The sequence below is a fragment of the Microcaecilia unicolor genome, chromosome 11 (assembly GCF_901765095.1).
Source record: "Microcaecilia unicolor chromosome 11, aMicUni1.1, whole genome shotgun sequence".
NCBI classification, from domain to species: domain Eukaryota; kingdom Metazoa; phylum Chordata; class Amphibia; order Gymnophiona; family Siphonopidae; genus Microcaecilia; species Microcaecilia unicolor.
The window spans coordinates 154517605-154534556 of record NC_044041.1 but is presented as its reverse complement, the minus strand read 5'-3'; the positions used below and the strand labels follow the sequence as shown (position 1 = coordinate 154534556).

The 16952-nt window shown below is 47.4% G+C and overlaps 1 protein-coding gene across 5 annotated transcripts in view; it reads left to right on the top strand.

Annotated features, from left to right (window-relative positions):
- Window positions 1-14720, top strand: part of CIPC (CLOCK interacting pacemaker) — a 194981-nt gene extending 180261 nt beyond the window's left edge. For all 5 annotated transcript variants that reach the window (XM_030219127.1, XM_030219125.1, XM_030219124.1 and 2 more), the window contains 2 exons: window positions 12702-12874; window positions 13687-14720. In XM_030219127.1, the coding sequence (XP_030074987.1) occupies window positions 12702-12874; window positions 13687-14664 (1151 nt within the window). In that variant the 3' untranslated portion in view covers window positions 14665-14720. The remainder of the gene's footprint in view (window positions 1-12701; window positions 12875-13686) is intronic.
- The last annotated feature ends 2232 nt before the right edge of the window (window positions 14721-16952 follow it).

The window sequence follows — 16952 nt, the reverse complement described above, 5'->3', positions numbered from 1 at the left end:
CTGGCTCTGATGCTGGTCTTGTTCACTGTGAGATCAGCATCAGAAACAGACCTGTCTGTGATTATTTTTATTAATCTTTATTTATAAATGTCAGTTTTTTTCACAGCAGAACGAGGTGAAAGGAAGTTTTGGTGTTTTTTGTTTTTTTTAATCAGGAACAAAAAATAACCACAAAATGGGGAGAGTACACCAATCAAGGAAGGAAATAAAATTAAATAAACAGGTTATTCTGAAGCCATTTTTAACAGTATTCAAACCTGTGAAGACATACCAAGAACTTTCAAATCTTCTCTGTTCTTCAAAAACTGACTTGTTTAGGCACAAAAAATAAGATATATCCTCAAACAAAACTGAACAATTACAAGCACATTTTAGCAAAAAGCTTGCACTGAGAACAAGTGTCTATGGTTTAAGATTCAAAAACTCCAAAAGAGTTGATTGGAATAACTGATCACTTACATAATGTTTGAGGATGACTAGGTGAAGGGAACAGAGAAGGATAAGAAAGTATGTTGATGTCTCCAGGGAGGAAGGGGTGGGAGGGAGATGAGATGAGACAGTTATTGCAGTTTGTATCCATCAGTTAATGTGGTTGGTTGAAATGGTTTTTTACTGTCTCTGAGAAAATTGGATAAAATTCAAACCAAAAACTCCCATCTTCTCCTTTGCATTGCCTTAGATAGGTCAAGAAATACACAAATCGAAGAACCTAAAGACTGCTCATTTGTGTGTCTGAGGTATAATCGTTAAACAAGATAATAGTCTTTCTCCGAGGACAAGCAGGCTGCTTGTTCTCACAACTGGATTGACGTCCACGGCAGCCCCTCCAACCGGAGCAAAAATCTCGCGGGAGGTCCCGCACGCAGGGCACGCCCACCGCACATGCGCGGCCGTCTTCCCGCCCGTTCGCGACCGTTACCGCTCAGTTTTTTGCTTTCCGCGCTGAAGAGAGACGCGTCTTCGTCTCTTTCCTTGTCAGCCCCGGAAAACCGGTTTGCGGCCTAGTCCGTGCTTTATTTTCTTGTTGTTGCACGTTCGCGCCCTTTCGTTTAAAAAAAAAAAGGTTTCCCCTCGTTGTAGTTTAGTCGCGGGGTCGCCTCATCGCGGCCTTGTGGCCGCGCAGTCATTTCTTTTTTCTTTTTTTCTGTTGTGCTTCTCACCGCCACCAACGACAATTTTGATTTCGCCGACGTGATTTTTCCGTCGATTGTCCTCGAAGGTCCCGAGTGGATTCAAAAAGTGTGGTCGGTGTGGCCGGCAGATCTCACAGACCGATACTTACGCTTGGTGCCTCCAGTGCCTCGGCCCGGAACATAATTCCAAGGCGTGCACCTTGTGTCTCGGCTTACGGAAGCGGACGCAGGTGATGAGGCAAGTTCTTCGGGACCGTCTTTTTGGAACTTGCGCCGGCCCTTCGACGTCGACCTCGACGGCATCGGTGTCGACGGCTGGGTCTTCGGTACCTGTACCGATGTCGACGGCATTGGCGCCGACTATGGCATCGACTCCAGGAGCACAGGTTCCCTTGGCCTGACGACCTGCCAGCGACGGCGGTGGTGAGCGGCCGCGTGGGCAGTCCGCCCTGGCCACTCCCGCTGCTCAGGGCCATCGGGACCGAACCCTGTTGGATCCGATACCTCGAGGCCATGGAGACTCCACGGCCTCATCGCCTATGCCGCGGAGCGCCGATGACGGGCATCGGAAGAAAGCTGCCAAGAAACACAGTCATCAGTCGTGCACGGAACTGGCAGCTCCGGAACGTCAAGAGAAGACTCGACCCCCAGGAAGCGGCAGTGCTGGGAGGAGCGCTCCCCCTCTGTTGAAGAGGTGTCGATGCGCAGGTCGTCGGGTACCTCGGTACCGTCTCCTGGACCCTTGCAGCTTCCAGCACCGACGCCCACACCAGCCCCCCTGCCTTTCCCGACAGCGGGCCTAGACGAGTGCCTCTGAGCCATACTTCCGTGGATCCTGGAAGGGCTGATGCGCCAGGCCCTGCCGGCACCGGGGGTGCTTGCGCCCTCGGTGCCATTGATGGAGGCGCTGGTGGGCTCTGGTATGGTGATGAGGTCTTCGACGCTGGCGCCGCTTGAGGCACCGGTGTCGATTGCCACTCAGGTGGAATCCCCGTCGACATCGATGGAAGGAGCTTTGTCCCCGCCGGCGCGGGAGTTCACCTCGCGACGCCATCATCGAGGACGTGGTTCCTCGCAGTTGAGACGGGCCCGGTTGCGGTCTGAGCTGAGAGAGCTCATGTCCGACACCGAGGAGGAGGCCTCGTGGGGGGAGGAGGAGGACTCCAGATATTTCTCCTCCGAGGAGTCTGTGGGTCTTCCCTCCGACCCCACACCTTCACCGGAGAGGAAGCTCTCGCCTCCTGAGAGCCTCTCCTTTGCCTCTTTTGTTCGGGACAGGTCTATCAGCATTCCCTTCCCAGTGGTTACTGTGGATGAGCCGAGGGCGGAGATGCTCGAAGTCCTCGACTATCCATCATCACCTAGAGAGTCTTCCACGGTACCGTTGCACAATGTCCTCAAAGAGACACTGCTTCGGAACTGGTTGAAGCCATTATCTAATCCCACCATTCCCAAGAAAGCGGAGTCCCAATACAGAATCCACTCAGACCCGGAGTTGATGCAGCCTCAATTGCCTCATGACTCGGCGGTCGTGGACTCTGCTCTCAAGAGAGCACGGAATTCGAGGGATACCGCCTCGGCGCCCCCTGGGCGGGAGTCTCGCACTCTGGACTCGTTTGGGAGGAAGGCATACCAATCTTCCATGCTCGTGACCAGAATACAATCATACCAGCTCTACACGAGCATCCACATGCGGAACAATGTGCGGCAACTGGCGGACCTGGTTGACAAGCTCCCCCCCCCCCCCCCCCCCCCCCGGAGCAGTCCAGGCCATTTCAGGAGGTGGTCAGGCAGCTGAAGGCGTGCAGAAAAGTCCTGTCCAGGAGTGTCTCGTGGTGGTTGCAGCATATCTACACAAGCTGGGAGTGCACGTGTTCCCGTATCTCGACAATTGGCTGGTAAAGAGCACCTCAGAGGCAGGAGCTCTTCGGTCCATGCAGTGCACTATTCAACGTCTGGAGCTGCTGGGGTTTGTGATAAATTACCTGAAGTCCCATTTCCAGCCAGTCCAATCTCTGGAATTCATAGGAGCTCTGCTGAATTCACAGACGGCTCAGGCCTATCTTCCCGAGGCGAGAGCTCAGAATCTCCTGTCCCTCACTTCCCAGACCAGAGCGTCCCAGCAGATCACAGCTCAGCAGATGTTGAGACTCCTGGGCCATATGGCCTCTACAGTCCATGTGACTCCCATGGCTAGTCTTCACATGAGATCTGCTCAATGGACCCTAGCTTCCCAGTAGTGCCAAGCCACCGGGAATCTAGAAGATGTCATCCGCCTGTCCATCAGTTGCCGCAATTCACTGCGCTGGTGGACAATTCGGACCAATTTGACCCTGGGACGCCCATTCCGAATTCCGCAGCTCACAGAAGTGCTGACGGATGCATCTCGCCTGGGGTGGGGAGCTCATGTCGATGGGTTCCACGCCCAGGGGGTGTGGTCCCCCCAGGAACAAGATCTTCAGATCAACCTCCTGGAGCTCCGAGCAGTCTGGAATGCACTGAAGGCCTTCAGGGATCGGCTGTCCTACCAAATTATCCAAATTCGGACAGACAATCAGGTTGCAATGTATTACATCAACAAGCAGGGGGGCACTGGATCTCGCCCTCTGTGTCAGGAAGCCGTCAGGATGTGGCGTTGGGCACGCCAGTTTGGCATGCTTCTCCAAGCCACATACCTGGCAGGCATAAACAACAGTCTAGCCGACAGGCTGAGCAGGTTCATGCACGAGTGGTTGCTCCATTCCAGAGTGGTACGCAAGATCTTCCGAGAGTGGGGCACTCCCTCGGTGGACCTTTTCGCCTCCCAGACCAATCACAAGCTGCCTCAGTTCTGTTCCAGACTTCAGGCACACGGCAGACTGGCATCAGATGCCTTTCTCCTCCATTGGGGGAACGGCCTCCTGTATGCATATCCTCCCATACCTTTGGTGGGGAAGACCTTACTGAAGCTCAAGCAAGACCGCGGCACCATGATTCTGATCGCGCCCTTTTGGCCCCGTCAGATCTGGTTCCCTCTTCTTCTGGAGTTGTCCTCCGAAGAACCGTGGAGATTGGAGTGTTTTCCAACTCTCATTTCCAGAATGACGGAGCGCTTCTGCACCCCAACCTTCAGTCTCTGGCTCTCACGGCCTGGATGTTGAGGGCGTAGATTTTGGTTCATTGGGTCTGTCTGAGGGAGTCTCCCGTGTCTTGCTTGCCTCTAGAAAGGATTCCACTAAAAAGAGTTACCTTTTCAAGTGGAGGAGGTTTGTCGTTTGGTGTGAGAGCAAGGCCCTAGAACCTCGTTCTTGTCCTGCACAGAACCTGCTTGAATACCTTCTACACTTATCAGAGTCTGGTCTCAAGACCAACTCAGTAAGGAAGCCATCTCTGGAGAGCCTTTAGTCGTTCGATTCATGAGAGGCTTGCTTTTGTCAAAGCCCCCTGTAAAGCCTCCTGCAGTGTCATGGGATCTCAACGTCGTCCTCACCCAGCTGATGAAACCTCCTTTTGAGCCACTGAATTCATGCCATCTGAAGTACTTGACCTGGAAGGTCATTTTCTTGGTGGCAGTTACTTCAGCTCGTAGAGTCAGTGAGCTTCAAGCTCTGGTAGCCCATGCTCCGTATACTAAATTTCATCATAACAGAGTAGTCCTCCGCATTCACCCTAAGTTCCTGCCAAAGGTGGTGTCTGAGTTCCATCTTAACCAGTCAATCGTCTTGCCAACATTCTTTCCCAGACCGCATACCCTCCCTGCTGAACGTCAGTTGCACACATTGGACTGCAAGCGAGCGTTGGCCTTCTATCTGGAGCGGACACAGCCCCTCAGACAGTCCGGCCAATTGTTTGTTTCTTTCGACCCCAATAGGAAGGAGGTCGCTGTCGGGAAATGCACCATCTCCAATTGGCTAGCAGATTGCATTTCCTTCACTTACGCCCAGGCTGGGCTGGCTCTTGAGGGTCATGTCACGGCTCATAGTGTTAGAGCCATGGCAGCGTCGGTGGCCCACTTGAAGTCAGCCACTATTGAAGAGATTTGCAAGGCTGCGACGTGGTCATCGATCCACACATTCACATCACATTACTGCCTCCAGCAGGATACCCGACGCGACAGTCGGTTCGGGCTGTCGGTGCTGCAGAATCTGTTTGGGGTTTGAATCCAACTCCACCCTCCAGGACCCAATTTTATTCTGTTTAGGCTGCACTCTCAGTTAGTTGTTCTTCGTAGGTCAATTTCTGTTATGCCCTCGCCATTGCGAGGTTCAATTGACCTGGGCTCTTGTTTTGAGTGAGCCTGAGAGCTAGGGATACCCCAGTCGTGAGAACAAGCAGCCTGCTTGTCCTCGGAGAAAGTGAATGATACATACCTGTAGCAGGTGTTCTCCAAGGACACCAGGCTGATTGTTCTCACCTACCCTCCCTCCTCCCCTTTGGAGTTGCGTTTTTTCCTCATTCCTTTGCTTGTCATTCAACTGAGCGGGAACGGTTACGCACGGGCGGGAAGATGGCCGTGCATGCGCGGTGGGCATGCCCTGCGTGCGGGACCTCCCGCGAGATTTTTGCTCCGGTTGGAGCTGTGGACGTCAACCCAGTCGTGAGAACAATCAGCCTGCTGTCCTCGGAGAACACCTGCTACAGGTATGTATCATTCGCTATATCAAAGCAAAAGTCACCACCAATGTCAATCATTTCAAGGGAAGATTCTAAAACGTTAGTCAAATACAAGGAATTATTGTCATTACCAAGCTGATCTGATTCTACTTTATAGATAAATATTGAGCATGCATTACTGGGGGCATAGTCTCTTCAGTTATACCCAGTACTACTTTTAAGAATTTCCACAGCATATCTAATGGCAACAGTTATGGAAACTTAGGGAAATTCAGAAATCTTAAATTATTCCTTCTCTGTTGGTTTTCAAAATATTATAGTTTCTGATGTACCATAAATGTATCCTTGATCATCCCTATATTAACTTCTTCCAAAGATGAGACTAGCTTCAAGCATATTTACCTTTGTGGATAGTTGGTCCAGCTGTAGCACATGGTGAGTAAGAGCTTGAGAATTTTCATTCGCTTTATCCACTATAATTAGCCACTAATAGAAGAGAGTTCCCATTCTGGATAGCATCCCACAGTAATTCAAGTGCAACAATGGCTGCTGATCTTACCATCACCTGCGTAAATCTGACCCTCCAATGTTGCACATACCTTGTAACTGTTGGGTTCCAGCCCTTGCAGCCAACTCAGTTGGGGAGGACTTCATTGCCGGGGTTCCCTCTAGGGCATGAGTCGGCATATCTCTATACATGGGGTTCCGCACTTGTTTTGACTTGGTTTTACTGCCTGTCTCACTGACACAGCCTACTCATTAATTACTGTGGATTCTTTTGGATTTGTATTAGGTAAATGAGACTTTTATTAGAGGTTCATTATTGTCTAAGATACACAACAATTAAGTTATATAACTGAAAAGAAACAATACCTATCTATAGTTAAAAAGAACTGAGTTCGATTCCCACTTCAGGCACAGGCAGCTCCTTGTGACTCTGGGCAAGTCACTTAACCCTCCATTGCCCCATGTAAGCCGCATTGAGCCTGCCATGAGTGGGAAAGCGCGGGGTACAAATGTAACAAAAAAAAAAAAAAGAAACTATCATTACATCACTGGTCACTACATCCAAGCAAAGCTAGGAGTTTCTAGACCAGGAAAAGAAGCAATAATACACTATAATATGCATATGTCACTGGTCCTTAATATCTACTTCCAGGCTCTTATAATCAGCTGGGGGAGTCCTGTTCACAGTGAAAGCCAGGAGTTTTTTTACCAGGAGCGGACTTTCTATGCGATGTGTCCATCCATGGATGAGCTTCCAACTTCACTGGTCAGAGCTCCCCTTTTTATTAGGCTTAGAACTCATTTTCAGAGTTAAGGAAAATTGCAGAATGCTTGACATTTCTCTGTTTTGGTAAACAAGGCATACTGTGGGAATGTGGTCACATGTTTCTCAGTCCAGGTGGCCAGTCTGAACTTGAAACAGGCTCCATCTCTCCCTTCACATACCAAATTAATTAGAGCTGTGTCTTATCTTCTTACACATTCCAAATCATTTTCATACAAACAATTACTTCTAATCAAAAATACAGACCCCCGAGTGCACTGCCAGTCAAGGCAGAGTTGAAAAACAATATTTAAAATCTTCCATTACAGCACTCTGCACCAATCCACCGCAACTTCCCCTTCCAGGTTGCAGAGAAGCCATTCTCAATTCAGGGCTAAATGAAGCCCCTTCTGTGCTGTGCTCCGATGAAAAACCTAGCATCACAGTTGAAGCAGGAAATACTTCAGGATTTGCAGAGAGAGTTTGGTAGGATTCAGCATCGTTTGCCTCAGTGCTGGTGACTCTCCAGGCTCCAAGGGATAGGACCTGGTCTTTCCTCTTCTCTTCATCATCTCCCACAGATGCAGACAGTAGCAAACTGTCCACTGGAACTCACAGTTCATCATCTCTATCCAGTTCCATCTTGGCCACTTCCACCTGCCTGTGACTTTAAGCATGCTTGTGATGCAGGCAGAGAGAGGAAATGAGTAGCGACAGCTCAATTTCCTGTAAGTGGTGTGTGGCAGAAGGTACAATACGTGTGGCTTCACACGTGTGCCGCCTTAGAGGGAACATTGCTTGCATTGGCAGGTGCAGTTTAGTGGATGCCTCTCTCTTCTAGCCCCGAATCACTTGAGGCTTGGAGTTTGTTATGAAGCATCTATGTGTAGCCTAGAGTGTCTGCTACATTCTCCACTGTGGAAATGAACAGTGCACTGCTGGGGTATCTCCACTGTGACCACTAGGGGTGTGATCACTGGCATGCTGCTATAAGACTCATGGGACCAGAAACAACCCTCAGGCTATATGTTTGACATCTGTGATGTATAGCTAGGAATAGTAAAGATAGTGGAAGCTTTTGGAAAAGCCATTAATGTGAAAGAAATGTATAAAAAGGAGGTTGAGATTCTTGAAATAAAGGTACATTGGTGAACATGTATACTGTCGTTACACAGAGGTTTCCAGATGGTGGGTAGTCTGTGGTACTATCCTATATAATAAAATGCACCTCCAACGTTCTGAAGCTGACTGCGTGGCTGAGGCATTCCTGCTCCCTGTTAGGCTCCATCTACAGAATGGACATGACGCACTTCCGGGTGTGTCACCAGCAGTAGTGCCCAATCACACCATAGCAGTACTGCTGCTGCATGACCCACCTCCAACGGACTAAAAAACACCGTCGCTAACCTGCAACACCTGCCCGAACTTCAATCAACGCAAGACAACCGGCGTCAACACTGCCGGTAACACCGGCTAATCCCCCTCCAAGCCACATGTGTGACAACCCCCCCCCCCCCCCCCCGGGGTTCTCTCCCCATCACCCGACCACACCCCCCTCACCCACCCTCCTCCCCAAAGCACACTCCCACCTACCTCCCTCTCCGACTACGGACCACCGCCCCCCTCCTCCCTGATCGGGGAGATACACGGACAGGTAGCAGAGAGCGACGCTGCTAAGGCTTCCACCGAGCAACAGCTCCTCTCCAGAAGTACACACGGACGGGGCACGGACACATCTCCACTGCCCCTTCGGCAGCACAGTACCACCCTGGTCCTCGCTTTTCAGTCTGCTCTGGAGTTCTCCCCATGTGATCCCGCTCCCACCTTCCCACAGCTTGAAGTCAAGAAAATACTGAGGAGGGGGGAGGCAGGCAGGCAGTAACAGCCCTTGCCTTACAAGTTCAACAGACATTCCTCCACCACCACCAAAGTTACACACAATAAACACAACACACACACACACACACACACTGTTACTCCCCCCCCCCCCACACACTCCAACTTTGCCCCACCGTCTATCACTTCCACACACACACACACACAAAATATCTTAGTGACACACATGATCTTTGTTTCTCACACTCACACAACCACTGCCCCCCCCCCCCAAACCCCACAAAAAAACCACTAACACACACAAACACTGATGCACAACATGGAGACATGGACACTCACTCTCTCCCCCGTCACACCCTCTCAGTTCACCACCCCCTCCCCCCCCCAACCATTCTGAGACACACACAAAAACACACACACACACAACCCTCTCTCACTTACACACACACACACACACACACACACACACACACACTCAAACTATCTCTGTGAAACACACACAGTGATGCCGCCTCACAGATCGCCACACATGGCCCCTACCCACACATCATCTCTCTCACACATACTCCTTCCCGTGCATCACTCTCAGACACACACATACTCACTTCATGTAACTAACTGTCAGAGGTACTGTCTCCTAACAGAGTACTACAATAAATAATTGTAAATACATGAGAATTGTGACACTGCCCATTTCATTTCTAGCACAACACTGGACACACAGAAAACAACAACTGTGTCATCAAATAACATTACAACCAACACAACAAAAAAAACACATTAAAAATAAAATTACACACAACACAAAAATGTAAATTAAGCATTACCATGACAACACAATTATCCTAAATATCCCTTTCAAAACATTAATTGCAGAAAACAAATACCTTACTAGCGCCTGTTTCATTGGTCTCAGAAACGGGCCTTTTTTACTAGTTTCTGTGCTTTCCCTCTCTCATAGTGCTTCTAGCCTTGTAACATTGACATATGTAAGTGATGGCAGATGAAGACTTGTATGGTCCATTCAGTCTGTCCAACAAGGTGGTGATAGTTGCACCCATCACTCCATGCAGGATACACTGGTGTGGCAAACAGAGCAGCCAGCAATATATCTCAAACCAACCACATATAGGTAGTTATATATGAGGCAGTCTTGGAACACAATACCACAACAACATGCCAATAGTTTGGTTTTATTATTATGGCTGCAGCATAGTTATATCAATTATCATTACATGATTAAACCAACAATGTTTCAGAAGAAGGCATTCTCCACCATCCTGGTAGTGGAAAGGTTTACAGTGACAAGACTAGTATCCTGGAAAGGAAACTGGACAACTGTTAAAGGAGGGAATTATACATCTGAGGATTATTTCATTCAGAGTGCCTGGAATGCAAAAATTAGATTGCAAGTCCAAACAAAAAACTGTTCCTAGGTGGGGAGAGGATGGAATCAAACCCATGCATGAAACACAGAAATCACCCCATCTTATTTTTTGAGCTGGTCATTTCTCCTCTTTCAGCTCAGTTGAACTAGTACAGAGATCACTGCACTATGAACTTATTATAATGGATCCTTCCAATTGCAGCAGTGGTCCTGCAGGCAGGACTCGTGCATCAGGCTCCTTTCGGAACCTTGTATCATGGGCATTAACTCCAACCACAGGCTACTGATTTAATTGTGACTCCTTATTCCCCACATCTTCTAAAGAGCTGTGTATTTTCACACTGATGGGCAGATGATCAAAGCCCCGTGCTGTTCCAAACAGTGCTCTAAAAATAGCCCTGGAACAGCACGGGGCTTTACTGCACAGATGATCAGAGATAATGCATGCAAATTTAAGCAGTGCAATTATCTCTCATCATCGGATAGAAGTGCGGGCGAATTGTGCCGAGCATGCGCTCAGCACAATCCTCCCATACTTGTTTGACAGGTCTGGGCTGTCAAAAGCCCAAACCAGTCAACACCCTGCCCCGAGGCTCGAGCAACGGGGGCTGGAGGTCCGGTGGACCTCCGGTCCCCCCCCCCCCCCCAGGTTCAGGCGGTGGGTCTCCAGCCCCCCAAACCACCAGAAAATGTTCATTGGCCACCGGCCAAACCCTCTCCCCCCCTCCCACCCAGCGAGCGACGGGGGGGGGGGGAGGCGGAGGTCCAGCGGACCTCTGGCCCACCCCAACCCCCCCCCCCCAGCGTTGGCTACCAAATTCCCTGATGGTCCAGCAGTAGTAGTAAAAGAGACTCCCCCCTACCTTGGTTGGAGGAGGGAGGTAGCCTGCCTCCCTCCTCTTCCATGGGTGACGCTGCCGCAAAATGGCGGCACCCAGCTCCGATCCAGTGCATCCTGTGATCCATTGGGCGGGGCTACAGACCATATAAGAGATTTGCTCCCTTATATGATCTGTAGATGCACTGGGCGGAGCTGGGCGGCGTCACCCATGGAAGAGGAGGGAGGCAGGCTACCTCCCTCCTCCAACCAAGGTAGGGGGAGTCTCTTTTACTGCTACTGCTGGACCACCAGGGAATTCGGTAGCCAATGCTGGAGGGGGGGGGGAATCGGGGTGGGCCGGCCTCCCCCCCTCCCCCGGTCGCTCGCTGGGTGGGAGAGGGTTTGGCCGGTGGCCAATGAACATTTTCTGGGGGGTTGGGGGGCTGGAGACCCACCGGATCTCCAGCCCTCCCTGAACTTGGGGGGGGGGGGTGGGATTGTCGGGGAGAGGGGACTGGAGGTCCACCGGACCGCCAGCTCCCGTTGCTCGGGCCTCGGGGCTGGGTGTTTGACCAACAGGGCAGGGTGTTTGACAGGTTTGGGCTTTTGACAGCCCAGACCTGTTAAACAAGTGCGGGAGGATTGTGCTGAGCGCATGCTCGGCACAATTCGCCCGCACTTATCCGATGATGAGAGATAATTGCACTGCTTAAATTTGCATGCATTATCTCTGATCATCCGTGCGGTAAAGCCCCGCGCTGTTCCAGCGCTATTTTTAGAGCACTGTTTGGAACAGCGCGGGGCTTTGATCATTTGCCCATGAGTGTGTCCTGGCTGATTCACAAAGGTGCGCTTTGCCTTTAGTGCTTGAGTTGATTCAGCTTGAACTGTTTCATATTGCAAAGTATTATGAGCTTTATTTTAGTGTGCTCTACTTAGCTGAAGTGTGTGATGTTGGCTGTTAACACTTTTCTGGGCAGCAGTGTGTACATGAATTCTTTAAAATTGTATATCTCTAGTTTCTCTATCATCTATTAATATGATCCTTTTTTGACAAAATTATGTGTCATAGTAGTAAAATTATGTGTCGAACAACAATGCATGTGCTCTCTAACTCCTCACAAAGTGATCATTATGACTGACAGAGTTATGAATACACATGCTAGCTTAGATATCTTTTGTATATATATATATATATATATATATATATATAGATAGATAGATAGATAGATAGATATAGATAGATATAGAGGGAGACCATCTTCAGTAGTTACAAACGTCGTAAGTTACTCACATTGAGCTACTGCTGAAAAAGGTGTGATCTAAATCCAAATACATACCTAACCGCAATATGTACTAGTATCCTGCAGTTATTCGGAATGTGTGGTATTTACTGGGCTTTGTATGACTCACTGCATGCTGTCTGAATATTAAAGTAAAGCTGATCTTAATGAGCTCCTGCCATTACAAAGATTTTCTGACTACCTGGGACTCTTGTTCTGTTCTCTGATCTGGAAAGAAATGAATGGATGTGAGAGGTGTTTCTTGTTTTTCCTCTGTTGCAGGAACTGTTGCTTCCATTTTTGGATTGGATATGGTAGAAAGATGGGAAATTGGTGTATGCATAAGTATTAAATTTCTCTGCTCTTTTCCCCTGTCCAGACACAAGCTGGGAGGACTTGAGCACAGTGGAACAGACGGATACAGAGGATCAGTCTGGCTATAGCACACACCGGTTGCTGAACAAGGAGCAGCCAGAGAAGCCAGCACCCATTAGCAGCACCTTCATCAGCATGACTCCTATTTACATTATCAAAAATGTAATCCTGAAACAGGTAGAAATAATATCCTTCTCAGCATGATTGCCTCTACTGCATGGAGCGGCTGATGCAGTGGTGGTGGGTTGTGGCAGCAAAGCTTTCTCTCAGGTGCTGGGATTTTTCTATTCCTCAGAGGGAATTGGAGCCCCATGGCAGCACTGAATAATGTCCATTTCACACCGTCCCAGACACACTGTTTCCAAAGCACTAGTCTGGTGGCGAGTAAGTGAAAAAGGTGTAATAATAGAGGGAAAAAAGCTAATACACCAGAAAAGGAGGAGAGAAAAAAATGAGAGATTGAAGTAGAAAGAGAAAAGTAAAAGTTCAGAGGAAAGGGAGAAAAATACAGAGAAATCAGAAAGACTATACTTGAACAGCAGCAACAACAACTTTCAGAAAAGGGAGGAGGAGGAGGAGGAGGAGACAGCAAATAAGAAGTAGGGCATGGACAATCTAAATTACATAGAAAGACTGTGCTTCTGAAGGCCTGCCAATCCACGTAGCCTACATGGCAGCTGAGGCAGATATGCCCTTGTGCGAGTATCTGCATGTTATAGTAGCAGTAGAGACAGGAATGTGGGAATTGAAAAGAGAGAGAGGATTTCCTTCAACCCTTTTTCCTAGCTTGCCTTTCCACTGGCTAGACAGCACTTCACTGCTTTCTGAACAAGAAAAGGATTTTGATTGGCTAATCTTTTACTCTGTGCTTGTGGCTGCACTGCTGGTAGAAAACAAAAATGGCAGTTTTTCTTTTTCCATTGGCAGCCAGAATTAAACATGTTGAATTAGTGAGCTAAATCTTTTATTGTTCTTTATTGCTCTTTCAGCCCTTGACCATTTCCACCAGCACCCAGTTTCTGCATGCACCACTGACATGGAATGGACAGCACGCTCTGAACCTGGTCCAGGGCCAGGCTCGGGTACTCTTCATCCAGCAGCCCATGGCCACAACTGTGAGGCCAGTAGCACTCAAAAGGAAACTACAGGCCAAGGACACTTACCTCCCAATCCTAAACTCCTATCCCAAAATAGCACCACACCCAGACAGAAATGGGGACCACACCCTGAATACTTATGGAGACAGTAAGAAAAAGCGTCTGTGTGTCAAAGAAACCCATGTGTCTTTAAAACCAGTTGCCTCCATAAGCAGTGATGCAGTGTTAGTACAGAGGGAAACTGAGCAAGCACTGAAACAAGCCTTACTGTCTCCTCTACCATACCTCAAAAACTTAAGTTCACTGACACTGTCCAACACACAGTTGGAACCTGAAATGTCCATATCACATAACACTGTGACAAATTCATCTAAGCTGTTTCTGCCCACACCAGAGCATGTTAGCTGCTCCCACCAGAGCATGTTAGCTGCTAAAATAGCCGAGGGCAAAGCTATTGCCAGAGCCTCCAAGAAACTAGCCTCCAATGTGGAAAAACGGCATCGGTTTCACAATACAGTGGACATATTGAAGAAGTCTGGGCTTCTGGGCATAACACTAAAAACCAAGGATTTAATCCGCCAGAACAGCTCCAGCCAGCGTGATATCAGTGAGTTGAAGGAGCATACACAGCTTTTTTGTGAGGCTATGCAAACCAACACCGTGCAGGCTTGGGTCAAACTCCAAGAAGTCATGAATGCATCCACCGCATACTGGGATAAGAAAGGAAGTAAAAGCACAAAGAATTTACAAGATGTGAAATTTAGTGGAGCCTCAGTACCGAAACAGGATACCAACAGTCACTCTGTTCCTACCTCTTTACAGAACTTATCACTCACCACAGACTCGATGCAAACATTTCCAGCTATCTAGTTATTTTCAAACTATGTACATTTGTAAATACATATTTATTGATGCATTTTCTTTATAGAAGCAAAATAAAATATTTTCATAATACATGAGATACCATGATTTGCAAAGTAATATTAATGACGGGTTAATTTTTAATTGTGAACAAGAGTGGGTCAGAAGAGGTTTTTCAATGGTTAAATGAAGAGAAGGGACTGGAGTATTTTGGTCAAATCTCCACTCACCTGATGGTGTACAGCTAGTCCCAATGATATTCAAAGCTAGAGCTGTTAATGCTCCAAAGACTGTGAAATTCCACAGTTCTATAAAGCAACCTTACTTACCTATAACAGGAGCCCCCAGTGATTTATGTGGGTAAAAAAATGTTTTACTCACATTATTTGATTGTTTGAAAATAGTTCTTTTTCAATGCAGCAAAACGTGTGAGATGAAACGTTCCTGTGGGTGATTTAGGTCAGGAGAGTGAAGTAATGCTTGTAGATTGCACATTATTTTTCCATGAAAAAAAAAGAAGTATCCACAGAAAAAACCCCCCAAATGTATTCATGGAAAGTTTCAAAGTAAATGCATCCTCGTGTGCTTTCTAAAACTGATGTAAAGTCCTTGGGTTAAAAGTATCTGTGAATTTTACTCCAGTACAGAGAGGGTAAAAATTACCTTTGTACTGTATTTTATAGGGAACCATTTTAGTCAAAGGTCTAAGGCAGAGATGTGAAATAATGTTTGAATTGTTTGTGTTACTGCATGTGAAATGGAAGGGGTAGGGTAAACTCTGAAAAATCCAAAGAAATTATTATACTTGTGACCTGGCTTGGCTATTGTTGGAAACAGGATACTGGGCTAGATGGACCATTGGTCTGACCCTGTATGGCTACTTTTATGTTCTTATTCTCTGTGGACAGCACAATGCAAGACCTCACAGATAAGGTGATATCATCTGACAGAGCCCACATAGAGAAGCTTCTTCAGCTCACAATATTTTCTAGAAGCAGGAATATATAGAAATTCCCTACTCATCACATGGCACATCCTCATTCTTTATCAAAGCTTTCATAGAAAACAGCTCAAGACAAGATGGGTGGGGTATAGTATGTAAGGATTTATATCCTGCTGTTGTAAGTAATTTTTTGTTTTCCCAGAGGAAAAGCAAAATAGGAAAACCTACCAACGACGCCGTAGCTACATGGCAGATGTAAAAAAAAATGTGGTGGTTTGTTTTCTGTTTTTTTAATTTTTCTTGGAAGGAGGGAGAATTTCCCATTAGTTCGGAAGACAGCTTTGCATTGAAGATAAGTCTAACAGAGATGGAGTTAGATTGTAATCCCCAAAGAAATTTGTTATTGATTTAGGCTGTCTTTTTTTTATGTTTTATTCTATTTGACATTTCAGGACCAGATTATGAGTTGACAAGCTCTGCTCTTTGCTTCTGTGTCATCAAAACATTTGCTGAAGGATAGAGTTCTTTACATCTTGCTTCATTCATTTGATTTTGAATAGGCTTGATTATTGCATATCTTTTCATGATGGGTTACCATTTGCCTGTACAGCAGGTGTTCTCAACCCAGTCTTTGTGATACACCCAATCAATCAGGTTTTCAGGATACCAGCAATGAATATGTCTGAGAGAAAGTTTAATGTAAATCTCTCATGCATCTTCTTTGTGGATATCTTGAAAACCAGACTAGCTTGGTGTAGCCTGAGGATTGGGTTAAGAACCTCTGTTCTATAATAAAAAAAAAAAATTACAGGTTGTCCAAAATGCTGCTGTGATAGTTTACACAAATTTGATTAAATGCCACCATATGCTTGAGGTGAAATATTGGCTATCCTTCTCTTATAGAATAAAGTATAAGATTTTTTTTATGCTCACTTAGAGACCCTTTTCTACTGGCTTCCATATTATCAGCCCCGTTATAGAAATTACATGGAGAGGGGACTTCTGATGTCCAGGTGTGCTGTGGAGAATTTCAGCAAATTTTTACAAGAGACTTAGCCAAAATGTAGAGCCTCTTGTAAATGAGGTGCAGGACTGCACACTGATGGTACCTGTTACTAGCAGGAAAAGCTGGTTCAAAAAACTGCAAGTGGTGAAAACAACCCCTCCCCCTTCTCAGTGTGTGGGAGCAGCTTTTTGAAATTGTGCTTCTCCTTATCTTGCCCTGGTCCTGCAGCACCATTTTCTCCTTACTCCTGGCTGACCTCTGATGCCCTCCCCAGCACATCAGGACGATCATAGACATGTTTCCCCACTCAAAAGATCTACCCACGCCATTACTGGAGTCCTGAAGTGA